A 25,665-nucleotide genomic window follows, 5' to 3' on the forward strand; every position below is an offset into this window, starting at 1 on the left:
AGATCATACAAATAATAGATTCAGGGTTTTTATTAGTTTTCCATGTGAGCATTACAATTTATAATACATCATATCTAGGTTTTACCTCCAGAAGGAATCTAATTTAGTACATCACGGTATTAGTAGAAACAAGCCTGATAAGTGGGCTAAACTTCCAACTAGAATCTTCATATCCTTCAAACAAGGCAAGCTAGAATGTCAATCACTTTACAGACATTTAGGTAGTGATTCCCCAAAACAACCCAGCCCCAAATTAAACTAGGAAGCAGATACAATTTAAAGCAGGAAAGATTCATTTGATCTTTACCCTTCTCCCCCCAGCAGAATTTAATTAACAGCTATAGTTTTGCCTCATTACAGTTGTGGACTCTCCATCACAAATCCTGGAGTCTGTTGGGGTGGAATCGCAGGGGCTGGTCACGCACGTCCGGGCGGCACCTCCTTACCGGTAGCCAGGTCCCGGCTGGGTGTAGCCCTGGGAGCTGAAGAGAGGCCGGTTGCGGGCGTAGGGGTTGGGCCCGCTGGGCGGGGGGGTCATGGTGCTGCCAGGCGGGGAGGTGAAGCCTGGCCGTGGCTGGTAGGTGCCAGGGGCCGCCTGGGAGGCGGGGGGGCCGCTGTAGGGTGCGGGCTGAGAGGCCTGGGTGGTGTAGGGCTGCGGGGGGTAGCTGCCTCCCGGGTACTGCGGAGGCTGCTGCGCCGGCAGCTGCTGCGGCTGCCCAGGGAAGGCGGCGGCCGGGGCGGCAGGCTGGCTGTAGGCCGGGAACTGCTGGGCTGGCTGTGAGGGGGTTTGCTGCTGGCTGTAGCCTGCTGGAAAGGCAAAGAGAGACGTGGGGTGAGAGAGCGCAGAACCAAGGGCGCTCGCAGAAAGACCTTTTTTTGCTTACGCTGACAAACACAAAACAACGCGGTAAGCACAGATAAAGGCAAACCAAGGATGAACTGCAAGTTTTCCAGCCTTTCACAGAAGCACGCTGCCTGGTTTTTGATGCACTACCATGGCAGCACAGCAACAGTGAAAACTGTTACCATAAAATAATTTTCCCACAACTGACAAGAAATAAAAAAACACAAATAGTATTTTACCATCATGTAACATGAAAAATATAAAGTCTTCATTGGCAAATGAGGCAAAATGCAACCTTTTTCCCAAATAAAAACTCAAAACTAAACTCTCACGAAAATATTGTTAGGGTTTAATATAAGTCATACCTTTGGTTTAAATCATAGGTGTTTTCAGTTCTTTATGGTTAAATGTGAAAAAGTTGTGCAGAACAATACTTTACTACAAAACTTCCATTTAAACATGTCCCAAACTTGATTTTTCTGTGTGAAACCAGCTTCAAAAACGAATTTATCTTATTGAAGAATTTGAAACAACAAAAAGTCCTTTTATGAAGAAATAGCTACTTTTATCCATCATGAAACACACCTGCAGCTACTTGCAATGAAACCTCTCCAGTGACTGGAATCCTGTCAGCATTAAACACCAGACACACAAATTATTAAAAGTGCACAGCCCTAAACAGAAAGAGTAAGGATTGAAGAATGCACTGGAGTAAATTCTGAAACTCACCTTGAAACTGGGGTCAAAATTTACTCATGAGACAAACCTTTGAAGCATCCATTTTTTACTACCATGAGTAAGTAATCACACTGTTGCCTAGGACGTCTACTAGAGTGGGCATGGATCCTGTTCTTGGGGGACATGGGTTTGAAAGGAGATCATAACTCATTGTAACAACAGCAATACAAACAGACATAAAAACCTCAATCTCTTCAAAGGCTGCTGCCACTAGGTCCTCAAAAAAAGACTGCTTCTGAAAGATTAGGTTGATCATGAAATAAGTTATGAGAAACAGAGGAGCTCAAGCTTTCGCAGGAATTTCTCCACTAAAATAATGGATTAGATGATGGTAAGATATGACTACAAAGCAGATGGGAACTCCTTTTTTTTTTTTTCCCCTCACTCTGTTTTTAAGCCTAAAGAAAGTCAGATAGACCCTTCTACTTCCGACAGGCTTGTTCTTGTGAAACTAGACTTCACAAAGTCTGTCACGGTCTTCTAATTACAAATGTGGGGGTCAGAAATCTGCAGAGAACAAGATAATATTTAGAGACCCAAATCAATCAGCTCTTGCACAGTGCGCAGGAACAAAGGCTGAGGCACAAGCCTTCAGTTCCAAGTTTTCTAGGGTTCTTTTCCAAGATAAACATAGAATTTCTTCATAAGCTCTGCAAGCATTCTCCATCTACATCGAAACTGATGCACTCCCACTGTATATATTGCACACCAAAAAAATGCCATACAGGCTCTGAGCCACTTAATGGTATGGGAGTCTTTTGTTTAGTTTAAGGAAGACTGTTTAAAATGAGGAATGATGAATGCTTTGTTTCATTTTCTAAAAGTATTAAGCAACTTGCAATTTGTTAGGGAATCTGCTGTTATAGCTCCATCCCTGCACGTTAGCTAGATTATGATTCCTAGCATATACTCTGCATTATTAGATGCCAGCTGCTTCTAAAATAAATAGCTGAAAGTTCTGAAGTTTATTTTGGGTATACACAAAAGCCAGCTTTTCATATTTGACTGCACTAAAATATTCTTCTGCTATAAGTCTACTACTGGCACCTTTACTTGAGGTATCAGCAAAATCAACTAAAAAAAACACTATCATTTGAGAGTTTCTCTGAAATTACAGTATTTATAATAATTAGGGATATACTAAATGTCAACTATAATCAGTGTTCATACCACTGGATTTTGTACATGGAGATCATTCTAGATGCAAGAAATAGGGGCCATCTTTACACACCTCTGACATTTCAGGAAGCTAAATTGGGATGTTTTAGTCACTTGCTAGGATCCCGAGACTGCTCACACTTCAGCTGATTCATTTTGCCTTCCTTTCAAACAATGCATTCTGCTGATTAATAATGAAGACTGCTTTTGGTCACAATCAACTGGGAATGAGATACCAGAACTCCAATCATGTATTAAAAATATAGACAGTTACAGTGTTCTCTTACTGGCAATTTTTGAGTTGTGCCATGGCTCCAGGAACTGAAGCTCCCAGGGCCTGGCACTGAAGGAGAAGGTTTCATAGCTCACCCGCCGTCTGAGAGCGCTGCTTACCTGGGTACTGCATCCCGTACTGCTGCTGAGGCTGAGCCTGTGGCTGCTGGGCAGGGTAACCAGGCTGCTGGTACTGTTGATACATCTGACCTATGGATTAAAAACTTAGTTAGTTGAAGCCCAGTACCCTAGCTCTACAATAAACACAAGGTGAACAACACCCTAACAGTTTAAAAATCACAGAAACAAACTTTCTCACAACATATAAAAACTTTTTTTTTTTCTTTTAAATGTGAACACAGTGAAGTTTGAGTATGTTCTACCTAATTACCAACTGAAATCAATCTACAGACTTTAGTTTCTGAACCACGTTGTTCTGACGACTAAATGATGTTTAACTCCAACAGAATAAATAGTTCTAATTCGGTATGTGAGGCTTACTATGTTGCATTTTCGGAGGATGCCAGAAGCCATGCACCTTAATTATTGCTACTCTGGTAAGTAACAGAGCAGGAATCTTTAAATGCCTTGATAACTGCTCCAGAACTTATACTGTAAATTAAAAGTACTTCAAAACTTAAACAGGTCTTCAGATTGTCTGTTTATATTAGGTTTTTAAGACCATTTCTGCATCAAAGTACTGTAAGCAGAGTGGTACATTATTTATTCTGAGCACATTTTCCAGATAAGTCATCCATCTCTTAGTATCTTACTTGTAGTAAGCCAAGTTTTCTTAAGACACCCAGGGGTACACACCCTAAAGCAAAAACAAAACCATACATTCTTAAGCTTGGATATTCCAACTCAATGCTAATTTTTCCCAAATTCACTGTTTAAAATTTATTGGCAAGAAGAGGCAGAACATTTGTTCAGATTTAAACTATGGGCCATGTTTAGGCTTCATGCTTCTGTTTTTCAATTTAATAAAAGGCACAGTCAAAGAACCAAGACAATCATCTGCCAGAACTAAAGCTTAGCTGCACTGAAGCAGACACAGGAACTTTGCTATTATAAAGTGTTACTGTACTATTATTCATTCTGCAAAGATCAGCAGACTGTATAAATATACTGTAAGCTCTATCTTCTGTCTTGTATAAGGCAAAAGCTACTCGGCCCTGCTCCAAGCCCTCCCAGACCCCTGTGCATGCTGCTTTAACAAAACTCCTTATTTCTGCTTTTCTCTTGCAGCTGAAAGCAACAGTACATTCACACTAAGGTGTTCAAAATGTTTTATATTGCTACACTCCCTTCAAAATTTTACAAGTGCTAAACACAATGCCTGAGAATTTAAGCCTGTTAGCTTGACAATTAAAATTAGAAACTCAGACTGCATAGTTTTTGTTAAACTCAGTTGTTCCAGAGAAGTTCTGGGAGAACAACCAGGAGGCTGCCTGTCTCAGGGTAACAACCTACAGACTAACAGAGAGACCACACTGGCACCTGCTGGAGACATCAGGTAAAGGGCTACAAAAGTTTTTCCAAAGCTTTCTGAGAAGGCTTGCTGTTTGCACTGGGCTTGAAGCATTATAGAGGGGCAGAGGGGTGTTCTGGTGCTGTCCAAGAAAAAAAATTCTTAATTCACAGCCTTGAATGCAGTCAGGGATCCTGCGGGTCCTTAAACACACAGTCTTCTCTCTCCCTGGATTTTACTTTGAAAACAGATGAGCTATAGCATCAGTGTCTGATCTTGTACTTAGTGCTTATTGCAGTCGAGGATCTACCAGCCAGCATCTATCACTGTTTCTGTGCACCAAGAAACACCAACATTAGCTTGATTTGGAAAAAAGACCAAGCAGGTATATAATCATGCAACATTATTTTCCCCTAGAAGACCACAAAGTGCTTACATGAATCGACTTTTACATTTATTTTAGCAAAGTCTAAAGCAGTGTCCACATCTGCACGTAACTGGTTCCTCTGAGTGTTCAGCAAATGGATTTAGTGGTACAACAGCACAGGCATGCCACAAGAGACAGCACTACACTTAAACATCTCTGTTGCATGGATGTAATTCAAACAAATGAATGCTTAAAATTTTATCAATGGGGGCAAGCCATCCAGTGTTATCTGCACTAGAGGGGAGGTGACTTGGTATTCATGAACAACAACAACAACTAATAACCAATTATAATTATCACAACATCATTTATTGGCAAAGAATGCCATTAAAAAAATAAACCCTGATATACCAGAATGAAAGACGTGACTAGCATCACCATTCTACTTACATCCTCAAAATACTGGGAAGGTGGAGGGAAGTACAGCTTGGGGTGGTTTGTTTTGGTTTTTACAAAGTGAACTAATATTTTAAAACTAGTTTCTAACAAGAACATGCCCTCCAGCAGCAACGTCATTTGTGTGAGCCAATCCTGTTGAAAACTCAGCCATCAAAATGGATCCAAAGTTCTGGCTGGGCCATGGACCTGTAAAGGTTCTCAGTTCAGCTGCACAAGTACAGGGAGGGAGAACAGGACAGGACAACGTAGGTCCCCAAATTACCATCGGACTGAGGTGCTATCAAATGGTATAGTACAGAAGCTTCTCCATGTATCAGAGTAAAGTCTTTGAATGCTTTGGATAAAAGCAACTTAGTTTATGAAAAAAGTCAGCAGTTGATAATCACATATATTACCCAGCTTTGGTAAGAGACTGCTGTTTACCATAATGCATACAACGGACAGCATAAGCACCCCCACTAGTGTTTCTGATTAACTAAGTGCAATAATGACTTCTGACCTCTTTCCAAGAACTGAACCATCCTATACAGTGAAGAAAATGTAATCAATACTTAAAATATTTCAGTAGCAATAATAACAACTGCATAAACTACAGACCTAAGCCTTCGTAATTACTGCTGCTCTACTTTTACATGCAAAAAAAAAAGGACCTGGGCAAAGGTGTAGCACAGATCATCGGTTTAAAAAAAAAAAAAAAAAACACACACCACACACACTATACTTCCTTTGACCCAAGTTCCCAAGTTTAGAAAAATCACAACATCTACTCTAATACGCAAGCCTCGACAAGTTCTTTCCTAAGTAAGTTGAGTTTTGCTGAAACAAGTACTTTTTCCCCTTCCTAGTGTCAGCAGCTGTTCAGGATTCCAACGTACTGCTGCTAGTACTTTTAAGTATTTAACTTTGTTTCAGTTGTAGTACAACATCAACACTTAAAACCTCATACTTTATTGTATTAAAGTAACAGTAAAAATGCTAAATTAATAAAATACAAGTTCAGTAGCTGAGAGTATATTTTCTGAATATGAAGTTTTCTGGCTGCTGACAGAAGAGCCTGAAGCACTTTTTTCCAGAAGTAACTTTCACCAAACACCAAACAGTTGTTACAGCAAGAAACATCTTTGTAGCTTTAAGATGTCTCATTTATACCGCTTGACTAATTCTTAGGGAAGTAAGCAAAAAGAAAGTTGAAAAGCAAAGCTTTACGTGCTCTACCGCAACTAACAGCATTTGTGCCTGCTTAAACATTATGCCTAGCTACAAGTTACTCAAATGCTCCATCAAAATGTTACTGGTGCCCTTCAGGGAAGATATTCCAAGTGACTGCAGATACTGTCATCACCCTCAATAATGCCTCCTCTCACACTTATCTCAGCATTAGGTCAGCATAGAAAGCAGCTGAGGGTTGTAACTTGTTCCTACACTAACAAAGAATCAGCTTTATATTGTACTTTGTTCAGAGGTAGAAATATCAAAGCAAGTCATTCTACAATTTAATCCAGAACTACACAGGTCTGAAGGCTCAGTGCACTTAGAAAATACCAATAGAAAAATGATGCCCAAACATAGCAAACCTCTTAATGGGTTTATTTTTAGAAGTCAAATAACATTTAAAAGGGCATACTACAAAGGAATCTGAACACCAGAGTCAAGACCTTAAGCTTTAAAGGAGAGCCAAGGGAAGCTCTCAGGGGTTACACAGGAAAACTAGAATACAATACATATAAGATATGTATAAGGTTTAACCTGACTTGTACAGAGCCATACATAGTAAAGACACAATGTAGTAATGGCTCTGCTTTGTTAGATAGAAATAATGAGCAAACAGAATTTTTAATTCATATTTGACAAGCCAGCAAACTGCTAGCTGAGTGAAAGCAACTAATATTGCTAGTCACAACACACAGGCCATGACAAGAAGCAAGGTTTTCAGACAGCTTTGAAGTGCAGCGTATATAAATCTGCCTTACAGTAAAATGAGCATGTAGGCAAGCAGAAAACAGGACCATGAAAAGCTTTCTCATGTTACATTACCTAACCCTTTTAAATAAAGCTACTGCTCCACCTGCCGTTTGTATATTGAACAGCAAGTGGTGAAAAAGTTTTTCTGCCTAGTGGCACAAATGTAATATTTAGTTTGGTATGGACTTTGGGTCTGCTAATTGAAAGTCTTAGCTACTGACCACTCAGAGTCAGACACCATATTTGACGTCTTAAATAGCAGAAAAACATGCTGCTTACCTTCCACCTGACCAGGCTGTGGCTGTGTTCCAGGGTAAGGCGGCTGCTGTGCCTGAACACCAGGGGGGTGGGCTGCGGAAGAGGAGGAAGCGATGCTGTCTGGTGTTCCCGATCGCTCTTCTGCAGGGGCACTGGGTGGTCCTAGAGAAGCAAGAACAAAGTATAAGCTGTGAAATGAACAGAGTTTGAATTTTAAAAATCTAATACAAGACCATTCCCTTGCAAAGCTTTTTATATTTTTTCCAGTTTTATATGGGTTTACATCTGAGAGGATCACACCCAAGCTAAAACTAAATATATTTGCACATCTAAATTCTCCTTTGAAAATATTTGGAGGGGATTTTCCACTTTTCTCTTGGTCACTCAAATTTCTTCCCTGTGAGGAACCCACTTATTTGTGGGATGAAACCCTGCATGACAACATTTTCTCCCCAGCTTCAAGAATTAATCTTCAAGAATAAATATAGTTCAGACAAGTATGTTATTCCTTGCTTTTAACAGTAAAAAAGTTGACACGATTTACTTTTTAAATGAAACACAGAAAAGGTAGGCTGGTACAAAACATTCTGACTGACCCGAGCAGCAGAAGCACAAGCCAAGAACATGAACTGCAAGAACAAAGCCTAAGGCCGAGCAGAGGATACTGTTTTTCTGTCACTGGCAGATAATCAATTTAAGTTACTCTACACCACAGCTTCAAATAATTCAAATTTAAAAAAATTAAACCATTTTCTACTCCAAACTAAAACACAATGCTAAAACCAACAGCAACATTTCAACATTTTGTTTACAGAAGTTAACAAAGTAACAATGTATCAAGTTTTAGAATTCTGAAAAGAAATAGTGAATACAGAACACAGTTTAATACATGCAAAATACAAATGTTTTGTTAAAAAACAAGATTTGAGCCATCAGCTATGAACCGGTTCTGCTTTCCTTTTCATAACTCATATTCTTACCTGACACCTGATCATCTGTCAAGCCAAACGCTGACATGACATTCTTGCTGATTTCATCCTGGTTTTTTAGCGGATCAAATGCCGACATGCTTGCTGCTATAACTTGAGTAGATGGCTTAACATTAGAGTCAGCAGCAGCAGGCTTTTCTTCCCTACCATCTACAGCATCTGTAAAATAAAATGTCCAATTATGAATTCTTCAGAACTGGAACACCTTGATACCTATATATTATACTACAGTAACTTTAAAACTGCATAGTTGGGGGCAGGGGATAAATGTTTTAACTGTAGAAACACTTATTTTAGGATAAAAGTAATGAACCACTGATGTAGCTGAAACTGTGAAGAATCACAAAACTTGTGTTTCATTGCACAGTTCCTTAATGATACACTGACACTGTGGAGTATTCAGTATTATGTTATTGTTTTGTCTTAAATGTAAAGGTACAAGGCTCCTGCTTCAGCAGAGTGTTCTGGAATGACTCGCCCACCAAGAATTCAAAAAATATCAAGCAGACTTACAGGATAGGTTCCAGTTTATTATGATATTTTGTCAACTGTGGTTTTGTTCTATCCCCTTCTCCCCAAATTCTTCATACACTGACAGGTGAAGTTCATATCTTTGCAGTTATACAAGGAACTCTGAATCACTAAGAAATCCCTTACCTAAGAATGCGCTACACTTACTCTTAGAAACAACAAGTGCAGGTAGGCTTTAGACTGGTTAGGTCTGTTTACCCTCTGAGATCATCACCGTAACCTCCTTCCAAACAGTTTATAACCAGAATCCAGGGTATTCCATTGAAATTAGTAATTGCTTATATTGTAGGAACAGGGGCTGGGATTTTTTAAACAACAGAAGAAATAAAACTTCAAAGTGTAAAATACAAAAGCAGCGTTTCCTAAAAGGCTGGGAGTTCTTGGTTTAACTCTTTACTCAGAACACTATACTCCATGACTTTGTGACATTATTTTCTGTGTCCAGCTTACCCAAAAATCTGCAGTTAAGCACACAGAGGTATAGTTTTTACAGTAAGTACAACAGCCCTAAGCTAGGAGATCAATGCCTTGAAACTGGAAGAACAAGACTTCCACTTCGTTCCCCATTTTGCCCTCCCCTGATAATCCTTTCCCACCCTTATCTGCACCCTTGTGCTGCTTACCCTGAGACAGCTCTGATGCTGGTCTGAGCTCAAAATGTGTGGATTCAATTTCCTAACCTGGCAAAAAAAGTGCATACAATTTTTGCTGTATTCGCTTCTTACTGTTTTGATGAATCAAACTTGCTAAGCAACATGACAAGATAAGCACCAGAGCTAGCCCAAAGTAAGCAGTGAGAGTGCTCAGCTGGGAGCAAGAACTCTACAGCAACAACTATTAATTCAGCTCAAAGCCCTCTCAAAATGTTCTCGTGACTCACAAGTGTTAGTTACAGCAGTTTCATACATTCCAACAAAAAGACTTTTAAGTTTTATTCCTACATTAACTTAGTGCTTTACTCCAGATAATTGGAGTAAAAATTCTGCCTCCAAAATAACTGAAGCATTAAAAATAAAGTTCCGAATCATCAAGCAACAATTATTAATGATCACAACCAGTATTCAAGCCTCTGTTTTTCACTTTGTTAAACTGCACACAGCTCTGCAAACCAAACCAGACAATTTTTTTGCCAGGCTACCTACCACTTTCAGGGAGATTAGTGGAAAGTCCTGGTTCAGCTGGTGGTTCTAAACAGTCCAGTAAACAATTGACTTTATTGCGAAGTTCAATCAGCTCTCGACGCAGGTATTTCACCTGATTAGATTCTAGGGGTCTTGGTTGTCCATTCACTGCAAAACAGCAATTACATAAATTTAAGAATGTAGTAACATATTCTACATTCATTTTAAAATTGTACAAAAAAAAAAAAAATCACAACTTTTACTTACTAGTAGTATCATCCTCCTCTGTGGAGTTTAAAGTAACACAGTTCAGTCAACACAAGCTGAACTCATTCTAGAGTTTACTATTCCTTTAATATAATTTCAGTTCAGCATAATCCACAGTACCAGAACTGCAGAGTAAAGTCTGCAGAAAGTTTCTGCATTGTTTACTCACTTCCATGAATATAACCTGAACAATACAAATATCACAGTTGGTTGTGGAAAGCTGTCATTTTAGAAAGTACCTTCAGAACTAAGGCAGCACACGCACAACATGGCTGCAATTCATTAATAAGGTTCAGGTTAAAGTCTCTTTGCTATTCTTTGGAACTTAATTTACCAGTAGTAGCTTAAAAATAAAGAACTACTTTATACAAAGGCCAAATGATAAATGTTAGAATCAAATTTAAGCAATTAATGTTAGGTTTTTTGCAGTGTACTAGTAATACTGCAAGTTTACCATCATCTTTATCTCACACACCTGTGAATGCTAAAGAGTGGAATATAACATGGAAAATAACATTCCGAAAAAATAATTGACCACATATATAAGCCAAATACTTCAGCAATTTTACAAAAAGAAGTTTGTATAAATAAGTTTCCATAAATTCAGATGTCAGATAAAGCACCAAGAGAGAAAATTGATATTACATATTAATCCAATATTTTTAACTTAAGGATTTCATTCTTTTGAGGTGACAAACTGTAAGTTTTTAGTACCTTCCAGTGAAACCTGCTGCCTGAATTTTAACAAACATTATTAAAAAAAAAGACAACCTTCTATACTTACCAAACAATGTCAGCTTAAGTATCCTACTGCACTGAATTGCAAAGGAAAGATCTGAGCTATCAAAAATTGTTATAAGATCTCCATCTGAAAAGAACATGAAAAAGTTACATTTAAAGTAAAGCCTATTAACTACTGAACTTCATGCGAGGGCAGAACTGTTACTTTATTACTAAAAAAATAACATTCTCAAGATTCTGAAGCTACTAGAAAAAAATACCAATTAACACTACCACAAAAAGGGTACCATACCTCATTATACAGAGGATGAGAAACTGAAGAAGTAGTAAACAGAGGATTTTTTTTCTGTCACTACTATGTAAGGTTTACATCCATGTTTCCCTGAGCTACAATCAGAGATATACACTGCTGATTTTAAAAGCATCTACAATTACACGGGCAGGAAGAAGAATTTCTAGAATTAGGAATACTTATGAATATAAATGAAGTCCTCAAAACCGGTGGTTTTTTTAATCATATCACAACAAAGCAACAAATTAGACTTGTACATAATGCAGCATAAAAACATTTATTATTTTAAAGCAAGAGTCAGAAAGAATGATGCTGCCAGTTAAAGTTAAATGCCCATTTCAAGTGACTCCAAAACCATACTGTTCATGAACAGACAGGAGAGACAGATAGCACACGCCAATCCTAATTTAATTTTTAAAAAACAAAACACACAAACAAGTTGTAAGTGATCAGAACTCTGTTGTACTCAGAACACTGAGGTGCAAGACTGACTTTCAACAAGGGAATGATAATAAAGTTCCTGTGTAAGTGAACAGTAAAAGTATCTATCAGTCTTGACCCACAAACAGGAATAAAGACATAAAGATGTCAAAGTTGTCAGAACAAAAACTTCTCTCTCAAACTAGGAATTTGACATGAAGTCTCAACTCGTAGCCATTTGTTTTTCTGTGGCAGATTTCAGGGGAACTCTCAATCCCAATGCATCCTAATGAATCTGCACATTGCCATCAGACACAGAAACTATGTAAGAACTGTATGGAATAATCTATTATTAAGACACAAAGGCCTACACATAAAGCACTGAACACCTTTAATCCTATTAACACCCAAAAGAGATACCAAGTTCCCATTAAGTCTGGTCTTTCACAATTTTTAACCTAACACAAAACACATCCACATTAAGATCAACACATAAAACAAGATCACACATAAAACAAAGCTTATCTTTGGCAGGTTGGATTTTCTGCTGTTTTACTGTATTCAGCAAATTATTAATTGATTAATGAATTAAATGAACACAAATCAGGCAGTGGAAAGGAGTGGGAAAGCATTATCAGGAAAATGTGTGTACTGGCAGAGGGAAAGAGAAGGGATAGCAGAACTACTTCTTTCCAGAACAGACAGGGAACTGAGATGATACACTACCTAGTGAAGCTTCACTTTCAGAAGCAACAGCATTAGATGAATGACACACAGCTTGGAATAAAGCCAGCTCCAGGCTACCAATGCTCCTCCCTAAAACACTGTTAAAAGGAGGGTTTGTGGACAGACACAGAAATGTTTTTCATTACTCATTACTGCCTAAAAATCCTGAGCTATTACTTACGTACTGATGACCTAAATATCCAACTGTAAAAAAGTTAGGGTTAAAATTTTCAAAGAAATAAATGCTTCAGTATGAACAGTCATAAAACACATGACGGCAAGCTAGAAAAAGCTCAACATTTGAAGAACTACATATTCTAATTTTGTCATACCATGACTACAAGTAACACCTCTGCAATGGAAAGCTTTTCTTAGTACAGTACCATTAATACCACCTACCACCATCCATCAGGCTTCAAAGAAGCTGCTTTCTAACAAAACGAACAAGAAATCTTACAAATACTAACAAACTGATGACATCCAAAATAATTTTCAAGTATTCCTGAAGGAAATATTGTTGTCTCCATATATTTTTTGTATCCTATGTCCTGCTTGCACTTTCACAACCTTCAAAAACATGGTTGAGAGCAGTATCAGTCATGGATTTGCTGAGTAGAGACTGGAAAGTCTCCAAGAGCTGGGGCTCCAAAACCCCACCAGGCAACCTGCTCCAGTGACACACTGCCCTCCTGGCCAAAACTCATGCTCAGCCTCTCAAACTGCAATTTATGACTGCTGCCATCTGGTGCTACTGAGAAGAGTTTGAATTCAATGGTCTTTGCAACTCCCACTCATTGAGCTGGAGGCTGCTGTTGAGCTCTGCTCTCAGCCTCCTCCTCAGCGTACTGAACAAGCTCAGCTTCCTCAAATTCTCTCTGTAGGCCATCTGTCTAAGGTCCCTCACCGTCCTCACTGGATGGACCCTCTCCAGTCTCCCTAAGCATATTTAGCCTGGGGTGCAGGGAGCAAAACTGAGCACAGAGCTTCCAGTGGGGCCTCACCAGTGCCATGAGGAGGGTAAAAGCGTCCCTGTTTGCCATTATGATCCATAGAAGGGTTGTACAATTGGACCCTAAACAAGTAACTTTCATAAAGTTACACAGTCCTTTCTCTTCAGAAGTGTGGTTTTCATCCACCACCTCAAACACCTCCTCCAGCTTTTCCAGTATCCCTTCCTAAACGCTGACACCAATATCCACTGGTGCCTAACACAAAGCCCTTCTATTCCATATTCTCCTGCTTACACAAAAATTATTAATGCTCTTGCCAGAAGACAACACTAACAAACCATCTTATGATGCTTTTCTGTCATACCAGTCAATGCTCAGGTTCACTGCCTAACAGCGGTACACGTTCTGAACAGTTTATCCCACATAGCCAAATGAAAGTATATATTAATACACATGGTTTACATGTATTAATGTCAATCAAAAGAATCCAGATAATTCCATTTTATTTTCCCTCATCTATTATAACATATATGTTGAAGGCAGTTAAGAACAACAATTGACATTTTGCTTTTAAACTGCTAGCAGAAAAGTACACAATCTTTTTAGAAGCATGAAGTCAGTTCTACAATTCCCACCAACAGCCATCAAGTTATTACCCAGAAGTGCATACGCTAGGATCGTTAAGGTATATGTATATGTCAAGCCATACAGAAGTCTGAGAGTTGAAGTATATTAATCAAACTTTTCATTGTAAGGAATGTCAATGAAGCTTAATTCCTGTTATCATTATATAGATAGGAATGTACAATATCGAAGAGCAAAATAAGCTTTCCTTTATTTTCTCTACCAATTTAATTATTGCAAGAGCTTACCTTCCTTGTATCTTGCAAGGGGCATAGCTTTCAGTTCCCATGTACCTCAAATATTCCCTGCTATGCCAATTACATTTTTTTTTTTTTTTTAATCCTTAGTACAGGCTAGTGAGTCCCTTAAATTATCAATGGACTGGAAAGTATTTTAGCATTGATTCTGCATCATCATGATGCCTTACAATTTTTGACATTAGGAGTCAGAAGAAATTGAAAATGTTTAAGATATTAGAAATCAGCATCATTATCCTTGGCCCTGCCAGCTATGCTTCCTCATCTACTAGCTTTATCTACCCTTTTATCTATTTTCCCCTATTCCATTTTGGTAAAAAAAAAACCACAAAATTAGTTTTTCTTCACTTTGGTAAATTTACCCTTTTTAAGCCCAGGGGTAGAGACACTACTGACTAGCACACCACCTTGACTACATAGCAGAGTTAATAACTCATTATTGGCTCTGACACAAAGACATCAATTTGTACTACAAGGTAACGAAGAACAAGAACAAAAAGGCCAACCTCACGTTAGGCACTACAGTTTTAAATTCAAGCCTATATTAAAAAAATAAATAGCAACTTTTCAATTTTTGGCTCCTTTAGGGTTTAGCATATGATTCAACATAAAAGTTGCAGACAAGCATCACTCCAGGTTTGGAGCAGTATATAACAAAACAGAAACAGCTAGAACAATGTATATATTCCAACACTTCTAATGACTGAAGTAGATTTAAAGAACTTTATCTTAGTTGAAACAAAGCCAAGAATACTACAGTCCTCATAAGACAAACCAAAGCCTGGTTCTGTTCACATTTTCCCTAATCATTTGCAGCTTCCTCTGATATTAACACTGTTTAAATGTTGTTAGTAGTGATCCTCTTCTAGGATAACATACAGAAATTCCATGTCACAGTGGAGAAGTACATTGTGAGACAGAGAAAGATAAAATTAAAGTAGGAGGCTTCTAGGTTGTGAAATACAACCAAAGAATGAAACCATAATTACAGTCTCCATCATATACCATTATCTCCTTCAAAAAAAGACAAACACAGAGACATACAAAACCAGAGAATTCTACTAAAAGAACAATTAGAATGCAAAAAAGGGGACTAGAAGCTTTTACCTAGTTAAAAAGCATTCAATCTCCTTTCCCCTTTCCAGTTCCAGAAAGAAAAATGAAATTGATTATGTGGTAAGAGGAAAAACAAAACCATCACAAATTCATTGATTTATCTCCCACTAGAGATCAAGAGCCAAAATGTTAGCCCTTCATTGCATATCAATTTTTATGAACAGGATATCTCAAAAGCTTCATGAACCTGAAAAAAATGTCTCAGGGCAATTCAAAGTGAAATTTTATTGCCTAGATGTAGGAATGGAAGTTGACATTTTAGGTACCACAGCTGCTTCTCATCTTTACTGATGGAGGAAAACACTATCAATAATTGCTACTACTTAAATGAAGTCTTATAAGAGCTTGCATTAAGTCACATGTTTATTCACTCCTCACCTTCAAACCTGCTCTATCACTGAAAACACAGAAAAATTACTAAATGAGTGGACAGCACAGAAATCTGCAATAGCATCAGCTTCCTGCAACAGCAAAAAATGAACTTCCAGACAGCTGGTATTTCAGGAAAACTACAGGAAACATCCTGTTAAGACAGGATAACCACAAGAGATACATCATCTATAATCTGATTCCAAGGAATTCACAAGAAATCACTTGCATTTGCCAATGAATTTAGACAATTTTGAAGAGCTAAATTTCACAGTTTCTGTCCTTAGATAAATCATATCAGAGCAACAGTAGTAATTAAACAACAGTATAAATTAAACGTTACCTTCATCTTTATATTTTATTGTGACTTCGTCATTGCTCAGAAGTTTTCCTCTAAAAACTCTTTGCATCATTAGCACCAATTCATCATAGGTGATATCTTCATTATGAATAGGAATTCTCCTAATATCTTCCCCAAGCTGAGCCTTGATGATCAACTTCCCACTTAAGTCCAGCTGCCCGTTCATGGTGGATTCCTTATTGTCTGCAGACCTGTTAACAACAAAACATTAAAAACATTTTAGAAAATTAAACTGTTATTTGTATCTGATGATAGTTCAGAAGCTTTCCATCTTTAGAAAGCACTACTGATAGGAAGCTCTCCAGAGAACCTCTCTCAGACACATTCCATGATGCACTGATTTCTCAAACAATGAAGTGCACAATACACTCACTGAGCTCACAGGCAAAGGAGAACTTTGTAAGACGAGACACTTCAAATCAACAGTTACAACCATTCGCAGTGCTCAGAATTTAAAACCAAAGATTTTTTTTTAAGTCAGAGAGTTTTTAAATATGTGTGACATTTTGAAATGTCAAACTTTCTCTTTTTTTGAAGATATTAGCTCTAAACTTTCATGGAAAAAAAAAGCTATGAAGGAACTAATATTCCACAAGATGCGCTTTTGAGATATATGTATATATATATCGCTCAGGGAAAGTGTAATTGTAGCAAATAGTCTCAGCCTTACAACATTATATTGGTTACTTTATCACCTTATTAGATTATTTTTACATCCTCCATAATTATGATAACCCACAAAGGGCTTTTTTTTTTTCCATTCAAGAAAAGACTGCCAGAACAAAATAATGGATGTCAAAGATGATAGGTGGCTAGGAGGTTTTATTAAGGAGATCAAGTTGAATCATGCATTATTTCATAAACAAATGAACAAATAAATGAAGACCTGAACACTGGTTTTATTATATAAATGATCAAAACATCGAGGGTTCCTCTCCAGAAAATAAGATACAATATTTTTCCTTTTTTGAAATTTTGACTGAGATGTTTTAACCAAGATTTTAGATTTTTAAAAGCTGCTCGATAGACCATACATCAGCTACGCATTAGGTTCAGTGCCACAAATTTGTTGTGCAATATCCATGGTCAGAACTGTCAGTACTATCAGTGCTTTAAGACAGGTGGACAACTGCTCCAACTTAAAAGTGCAACAAAGCCAGTCTGTGTCCAAGCAGCACACAGGATATATTTCAGAGTTACATCTCTAACATTTTATATAAGACAAATTAAAAATTACCACTTTGTATGAGGCATCTCTCTTGTTAAATAACACAAAGGCCTTAAATTAAAAGAAAAACAGAAACTACAGATAAGTAACTGAGCAGAGGAATGAAAAAAAAAACATCTAGATAGCTAGTCATATGTCGCCTTCTTTCTTCACTGTTTTGGACAGGGCCAAAACAATAGATCTGGAATGAGAAGCAATTAAAGAAGCAGTTATCTTAACATCTGAAGTACAAATATTGGAAAATTTAAAAATAGGAAGTCCTGCACATCAAAACTGACATTTCCAAAGCCACGTGCAAGCAAGCATGCTTTTCATTCTCTTGTGCCAAAAGAAATCTTGGTAGAGATATGTTGATATTTCTCCATTACCTTTAAGGATGTTATAACACAGTGCTTTATGAGAAAACTAATTTTGCTTTGGTCAGTCTATTTTTAAAGTACTACACTGAAAATGACTTCCCTCCTACTGGAGAAACAAGACACTCAGACAATGCCTTGCATACACTGAACTTTGATGCACCTACGTATATTTTATCCTACTATTTCAATGCACTAAAAAGATATAGTATGATGCTATATGTACATTGCAATTCAATTTCTGGAGGTTTTTATTGTAATTAACATAAAGCAAACATTTCATGCAAATCCCTTTGTTTAGCCCAACGACATTTAAAAAAAAAAAAAAAACAAAAAGACAACAAAATTCATTCTCCTAATCAGACCTAACAGGAGGTAGGTGGACACAGTGTAACTGAAGCAAAAAGGGACCTGCAATTAACACAGCCAGGTTGCTTCCAAGATACTATGATGAAACAGTGAAGTTTACAATATTGTTAATGCTCACTAATGCCTTATTCATGTTTTGCAACATAGGTGTCTTTACTACTAGCACATCAATCAGTCTAATTAACACTTTGTCTAAGTTTCTTGTAAAAGCAGAGGATTTTGCAGAAGCTGGTTGTTTGATTGTGTTTTTTTTAATTTAAAGCATTAAAATATAAAATAGCAGCCATCCACAGGTTTCCTTTCACCTCCTTTCCAAAAAACATACATTCATCATTACCTTGTCTATCTTACTGATGCTGGATTATTGGACACAGTTCACTCACTTCAGGACACAGGATAAGTTGCCATGTACTATCAGTGTCAGAAAACAGGAAGCTGTATCAGAAGAGAAAAAAAAAATAGGACCAAAAAAAAACACAAAACAAAAACAAAAAAAAAAACCACACACAAACAAAAACAAAACAAAAAAATAAAATAATAAACCCCCCCAACACACACACACACACACACACAGAAAAACGAACAAACAAAACCCACAACAGATATTTATTTATGGTCACACTTCCTTAGAACTATACAGATCACATCAATCTTTCACTTTAGAACATCTTAACGAATATAACCAACTAAAAAAATGTCATTGTTTTATCCATTATGTAACAATCATCTTTACACTTTTGAGTATTGTAGAGTTTGAAGCTCAAGTAAAACAGATCTCGAACAAGAGTTGTAATTTAATAATAGAAATTCATTTTTTCTAAATTTGTAACTGCATGTAGGAATTCCTAACAGTCATGTGTTTCTTTCCAGGACCGTGATTTTCCTCAACAGTCTGAAAAATATTCATTTGTATTGCTTCCATCTTAAAATCCCAGGTTAAGTTAAAGAAAATAAATTTTGATTGATTTAGCAGTCTAAAAACCTAGATGTCCATTCCTTAGCTTAAGGCCGAAGCCTCTGTGGCATGAAGTAGTGCGTCTTCAAGGACAGGCTGCACAGCATTAGGACAGACTACCAAGAAGAAAGAAGTAGTAAAGCCACTTTTCCCACAAGGAGAGCCACCAAAGTGGGCAAGAAGGAAATACAGTCAGAAATACACAACTTAAAAATATTATCTACCCTCAGTTCAGCTTGTGTCTTTCCTGCTGGAAAACCTATGTGATGAGCTTCCTGAAGTTCACGCAGTCCATCTGTTTATTACACAAGTGCTGAATGCCCAGAGTTATGGGCAATGATTTAGCATATAGACCAGTGCTATGTAGAACTGTGCTCCTCGCTCCCACCCAATAGGCATATCCTACTCAGCACACTTCTCCTTGTCTCTCTCTCACGCACATGGTTTAAGTCAAACACCCATGATCTGATTTTTAGATGATTCGCTAACCAGACAGAAAAAGTAGGTTCCTCTAATCCACATGAAACAGTGCTTCCCAGCTTTCCTCTTTCAACACAACTGGAAGTAAACTGGAACAGGCAGGCATGAGACATGCAGGATGGAAGCTGAGAGCAAGCAAACCCCAGGGAGTGGACAAAACCCTTCACTGGTACACACAGGCTGGCAGCTGCTACCCTCATACTGGGTATGAGATGTTCACCTTTAAAAAGGGCTGTACTCACTCCTGACAGGGAGAGGGTAAGACTGTTGTGACATACTAAGCAGGCAAACAGGAGAGATTACTTTTCTAATCCCTCATTCACATGTTTAGAAATGAGTAATGCATGAAAGATGGTTCCCCTTACACACCGATCTTGCCACAGCTCCAGGTAAAATTTTCTACAATGGACAAGTAAGGGATAAAGATAATGCAACTAAGAGTGGTTGAATTTAAAGAGTTCACTTAGCTCACATCTTATGTGGTTCAAACATTACAGCTGGGCACTGGTTTTGCTTCCTTAGCATTACTATGTAAACTACTTAGAAACTGACAACAGTAAGAATCAAACTTCATCTGTAATTCCTAAAGATACACATTTTGGTGGACACACTTGACCTCCTGTGGCCTTTCAACATATTGAATGCATAATTTGTATCTTTTTGCAAGAAAACTGGCTACTGTAATATACCTACAGAACTATAATGTCTTATTTACCAACACTAGTCACAGAAATCCTCTGTGTCTATCACTGATTATGAAAAAGCAACAGGAAAGCATTAAAATGCACCTTTTTTTGTCCAACTGTTCTCCAGTCTGCTTGACTGTGTCCAGGATTTAAGAGACAGATTCTGAACACTGCAACTGCTTGCAACTGTTACAGAAAACTATGAGAAATGTTCTAATCATTGAATTACACAGCATTCAAGCTCCTTTCCTCACTGTGACATAGCTCAATGGATGACTCCCTTGGGACAATTTTTCAGACAAGACATCCAGAATGCACACTAGTGAGTAATCACAGTGTCTACACTTTTTTTTTTTTATTTAAGAAAAAAAGAAACAAAGCAACACCAAACATTAATGTCTTTCTGTTGAAGAGAGATTATTTTTCATAAAGATCACACTGACGTCTTTCTATCCTTCCTGGTGTACCACAGGCATTTTGGAGGCACAGGTTTTTTTCTCCTCCCTTGGCTCTCTTTCTGTTCACATTGTGTACAGATCTAGGTGGTGCATGTGGACAGCGACTGTTCAATCTAAGGCAGTCACTTCAGGATCCCATGATGTCATAACCATGTTGGACTCCACTACCCCTTTTGCATTGCAGCAGAGAAAAACAGCCTTGCCTAAGCAAGGGAAGAAAAGCCATTCCTGCTTCACTTTTTCCTCTGTCGAAACCAAGTCAAGGAACAACAGGGTGAAGCACACCGAAATAGGGTCAAAAAGCAATGCCTCCCGAACCCCACTCAGAGCCATGAGAGCTTTCCCAAGATATCTGGGGGGTGAGGAGGGGAAGCCGAAAAGCAAAGACCTCTTTTCGTTTTTCTCCAGTTCCCATAAGGGCAGGCCTGACCCAAGGCAGAGCAGGAATCATAGCCATCACCTGCCGGGAAAGGAGGAGTCTGCAGTTCCCCTGCTTCCCAGGGGAAAGAGGCTTGGTGAGCAGGGGGAGCACCCTCCTTGCGGAGAAAGGGAGGGGAGGCCCCTGTAAAACCTCACCCCCCACTTCCCAGGCCAAAGAGGCCGGGGGCCACTTCCAGTCTCCCTCAGGCGCGGCCGGGGGACGCAAGGGGTCTCCCAACCTCTCCGCCAGGGGCCGCGTCGCCCCTGGAACCGGGGGGGAAGAGAGGCTCACCCCCAGCCCGCAACCACCCCTCCGCCGCCTTCACACACACGGCAACGGCTCCCCCCGGGAACACCGCGGGGAGGGGCAGGCGAGCAGCCCCGCTCTCTTACTCTGGCTTCATCCGCGGTCCCGCCGGTGAAGGGCAGGCCGGGCCCGGCCGCCGCCGCCGCCGCCACCCGTACGTGGCAGGGGAGAGAAGGGGCCGGAGCTACGGCTGCAACTGCCGGGCCTGCGCGAGCCGCCCGCATGCGCACTCCGGCGGCCAGCCCGGCCAGCGCCGCAGGGCGCACGCGCTGCCGGGGAGCCCCTCCTCCCTCTCATCCGCGCGTCGACGGCGTCAAAGGGCGCGTCGCGCGTGGCCGCGCGAGCCGCGGCCGTTGGTGGGCGCCGAGGCGGGCGTGGCGCCGCGTTGGCGCTGCGGCGGCCTGGCCACGCCCCTGGCGCGAGCCCTCCCCCGCCCCCCACCCTCCTTCTGCCCGCCGCCTGGCTCCGCGGTCAGAGCCCGGCAGCGCTGGGTGTGCAGCTGCATTTTATTAAACGGCCGGACTTTGGGGCAAAACGTTTCAAACTCTTTGTCCCAGAACACAAAAGCCGGTCATCTGGCTGGTGCGTGCCCCGATGTAGAATCACAGAATCCTTTCGGTTCGAAGAGACCCTCAGGATCATTGAGTCCAACCATAACCCAGCTCTAGCACTAAACCATGTCCCTAAGAACCTCGTCTAAAAGCCTTTTAGACACCTCCAGGCATGGTGACCCAAACTACTGCCCTGGGCAGCCTGTTCCAATGCCTGACAACCCTTTCCAGGAAGAAATTTTTCCTACTATCCAACGTGAACCTTCCCTGGTGCAACTTGGGGCTGTTTCCCCTTGTGCTACTAGACAAGAGGGAGAGCGGTGCCGCTTCTCCTGGCCCAGCGGTGGCACATCCAGCCACAGCCAAAACGAGGGAGATGTGGCTGAAACAAGAGCAAGTGGTGATTCAGACCGAGTGCCGTAGCAGGGCAGTTGTTTGGAAATGCCAGATGTGACCCTTGTGGGCTGGCAGTGCCGGGGTGAAAAATCGACCATAACATTCCACCAGTACTTGTCAGACGCCGCCACCTTCACACGGACAGCCTGTTCATCCTCAAGCAGTCATTGCCCTGATAAGACTGTCCTTCCAAACATTCACTACTATCCTTGTCCACCAAAGAGAGAAAAACATGGACCTGAAGCTGATTTCCTGGCATTATAAAAGATGCAAGAACAGACTCCTTGGGGTGCTTCTCACAAAGCTGCTGGAACCAGAGCTTCTGTCATTCTAGGACAGAGGGTCAGGCTCATTTTCACCAGGGGTCACATCAGCCTCGCGGTTGCCTTCAAAGGGCCGAATGCAATTTTAGGACAGGATAGATGTAACTACTCCTCGATGAAAATGAGCCAGACACCCCTGCTTTAGGACATTGTTTGCTGCTGCCTTTGTTCATAGGAGTTTGATTTTTGTAGCATTTGTCTTTGCTCACAGCTTTGCCTCTGCTTAGAGCAGTGTAATAACAAGTCAAATTAGTAAGAAGCAGGTGTTATTCCCGCTAAAATTGAGGTGAAAAAAGATGAATATGCTATGTGGTTTTAATTCTAAATATTTTGAGGAGAAGGAAGAGTGGGGTTCAGTGGGATTCTCTGATAAGTATTAGAAAATAAGTAGAAATAAATTTTGCATTTTCAATGCTAAAAAAATCATCTCTTTGCTTTTAAAAATATAGGAAAGATATCTGGAAAACAGGACTTTGCCATCCATTACACTCCCTACCGGTCATATTTCATACCTTTGTACTGATGATTCAGTCCTTCTCTAATGCATTTCTTTGTCAAAGCAGTGTTTCCAAAGTGTTAACGAAAAGAAACTTCATGACCCTTAAAGCCCACATACCACAAAGAATACCAAAGTACACTACATTATTAAGATCAATATATTCCACGTGTAGATAAGAGCTGAACTATTGTTCCTGTAACAAGTAAGCATATAACCTGAAAAAGATCATTTTGCTTTGTTCCATTCTTCAAATTAGGATTCCCTGAATGAAAAAAAATTGGCAAAATCCATAAAACATATAATTTTATGAGGCTTTTTATGCTGAACATGTTTTATATTAGGTGAGACATGCCCAATGTTGGCTATAATAGCATTTTATTAACATGAAAGATACAGGATGTTTAATTTAATTAGTAGAAAGTCAACACTTTTCCAATTCAATACTTCAAATTCTTCTTGGGTTTTTGCTTGGTTTTTGGTATAATATGGAGACAATGTATTAGTTTTCTAAAAGGGCTGTGTTCAAAATTAAATGGAATGTGCTTTAGAGAATAGTTTTATTCATGGGGAAAAATATCAAAGACTAGAAAATATCACTCATTTAAGGAACCATTCTCTAGCTATATTTAGAACACAATCAAATATCATCCTTTCTGAAGCTGACTGTAATGTCTAAAATACTCTATACAATGAAATTGAAGGAATTTACAGCGACAGGTATTATAAATTTGATTTACAAATAAAAAATGGATGCCCATAGCAACATGAACTTCCTGTCCGGAACAGGGCAGGGGAAGTATGAGTTACCTTTCCTAGGTAACTTTTGATGACCTTGTCTGCCTATTGTGGAGCAGTGGTGACGAACTTCAGCCTTGTGTCTGTTGTGACTGCTCTTTTTGAAGGCTTATCAATACTAGAGAACACTTATTTTCTACTTCATAGAGAGAGCATGGATTTCTAAGATACACAGAACATTTTGGGACTGCTGAAACACTTCTATGAAGACATTCAGAAAGTCTCATGTATCATGGTCAGTGTACTAAGAGGTGCTATCCCTAGATGTTCAGCCATCACATTAATCATGCCCATTACCTGATTTGGAGCAGCTTGGAAGTTTTCAAAACACACCACATTCATTTTCAGAAAAAAATGAAAGCAGGAGGTAAATCTGACCACACTTCATAATCCAGATTATTTAAAATTCAACATGGTGTTCTTATTTTATTAAAACCAAAGATGGCAAAACAGCTACCTGCAGTTGGAGTAGTATGTCTGTCATTCAAGATCCCTGTGAGATCTACATAAAACAAACCATGAAAAATGCAGGATTGTATTTCACATATTTACAGGTTTGTAACTCCAGTTAAGGAAAGTAGACAAGGAAGTATTTCCTGGAAAAGTCTGGGCTAATCTGAAAGTTTCCCATGAATGTTTTGCAGGCTGTGATTTTGAAACTTAGTAAGTTTTTGAATGCAGATAGAATGGTACCTCTGGCACCCAGAAAAAGAAAAAAAAAGGAAACACTTCAGAAACTCTTTTCTTGAAGACTGGTGATCTGAAAGTGCACAGAATACAAATCTGAAGTCCCTGTAGAGTAAAAGAAAATGTGGACTTAATATTTTGCTGATAAAACCAGAAAATATTAGTCAATATTATTTGCCTTGAAAAACATCCACAAAATAATTTTCAGTAGCCTCTAACAATTACATTAATACCTTGAACTTTCAATAGGAAAATTATGCCATGTAACTATGGACTTGCAACTCTAGTCGCCTCATTTGCGCATTGTAATGGATTACCTGGGATGACTCATGATTGTATTATTACCCTCTGCTGGACTTCAAAATTACTATACTTGTTCTTCTAATTTCTCATTTCAAGGATTAATCAGCAGTTTCCTGGGTTAATTAAAAAAAAAAGAGAGAAAAGGAAAAAAAGGGGGGCTTGTGGTTTTAAATAGCTGGGTCTCTGTTCCCTATTCATTATTTCAGTTTTAAATCACAGGTCTAATCCACCCATCAGTGTTGTAGTAATCACTTAAGGACTTTCCACACAGTGAGTTTGCAGATCTGATACCCTTGGTGTATAGACCCTCAGTTTTCAGTTCATCAAACTGATAATAAACAAATTATTATTTAGGGATGGGGGGATTTTCACATCTTTCCAATTATTTGCTTTATAGAAAATATTCAGTAGTGATAATAAGGATCCATTATTTCAAGTATTTCATATACCTTATATGAATATAAAGCCAAGGATCCAGCAAGGCGACAGGGGAAAAAGAGGCAGGTACTGTTCTGTAGGCTTTTCTCTAGGATCATTGTGAAAGGTCTCAAGCCATGA

At 39.2% G+C, this 25,665-nt stretch overlaps 1 protein-coding gene across 9 annotated transcripts; it reads right to left on the bottom strand.

Moving 5' to 3' along the window:
• Positions 1-15: 15 nt before the first annotated feature.
• On the bottom strand, positions 16-21,861 carry TFG (trafficking from ER to golgi regulator). 9 transcript variants are annotated; one of them, XM_065062185.1, is made up of 10 exons: positions 21,640-21,837; positions 18,585-18,682; positions 17,532-17,573; positions 16,277-16,485; positions 11,223-11,306; positions 10,193-10,339; positions 8,511-8,678; positions 7,552-7,692; positions 3,134-3,223; positions 16-804 (listed from the first exon to the last, which is right to left on the bottom strand). In XM_065062185.1, exons 3-10 carry the CDS (start codon positions 17,546-17,548, stop codon positions 443-445), a joined length of 1,218 nt encoding a protein of 405 aa, XP_064918257.1. In that variant the 5' UTR covers positions 17,549-17,573; positions 18,585-18,682; positions 21,640-21,837; the 3' UTR covers positions 16-442. The 9 variants fall into 9 exon arrangements, with proteins under 9 accessions (XP_064918257.1, XP_064918238.1, XP_064918247.1 ...); XM_065062166.1 differs by having other exon boundaries at positions 16-807; positions 21,640-21,836; XM_065062175.1 differs by having other exon boundaries at positions 16-807; positions 17,532-17,703; positions 21,640-21,836.
• Between the last annotated feature and the right edge of the window lie 3,804 nt (positions 21,862-25,665).

Source organism: Columba livia, chromosome 1 (assembly GCF_036013475.1).
Source record: "Columba livia isolate bColLiv1 breed racing homer chromosome 1, bColLiv1.pat.W.v2, whole genome shotgun sequence".
In the NCBI taxonomy this organism is placed as follows: domain Eukaryota; kingdom Metazoa; phylum Chordata; class Aves; order Columbiformes; family Columbidae; genus Columba; species Columba livia.

Excerpts from the sequence above, each read along its gene's own strand:
- TFG (XM_065062166.1), bottom strand. Across the intron at positions 10,340-11,222 it reads ACTTAAGCTGACATTGTTTG|TGAATGGACAACCAAGACCC; the intron begins GTAAGTATAGAA and ends GCTGTTTTGCAG. Across the intron at positions 7,693-8,510 it reads GACAGATGATCAGGTGTCAG|GACCACCCAGTGCCCCTGCA; the intron begins GTAAGAATATGA and ends TTGCTTCTCTAG.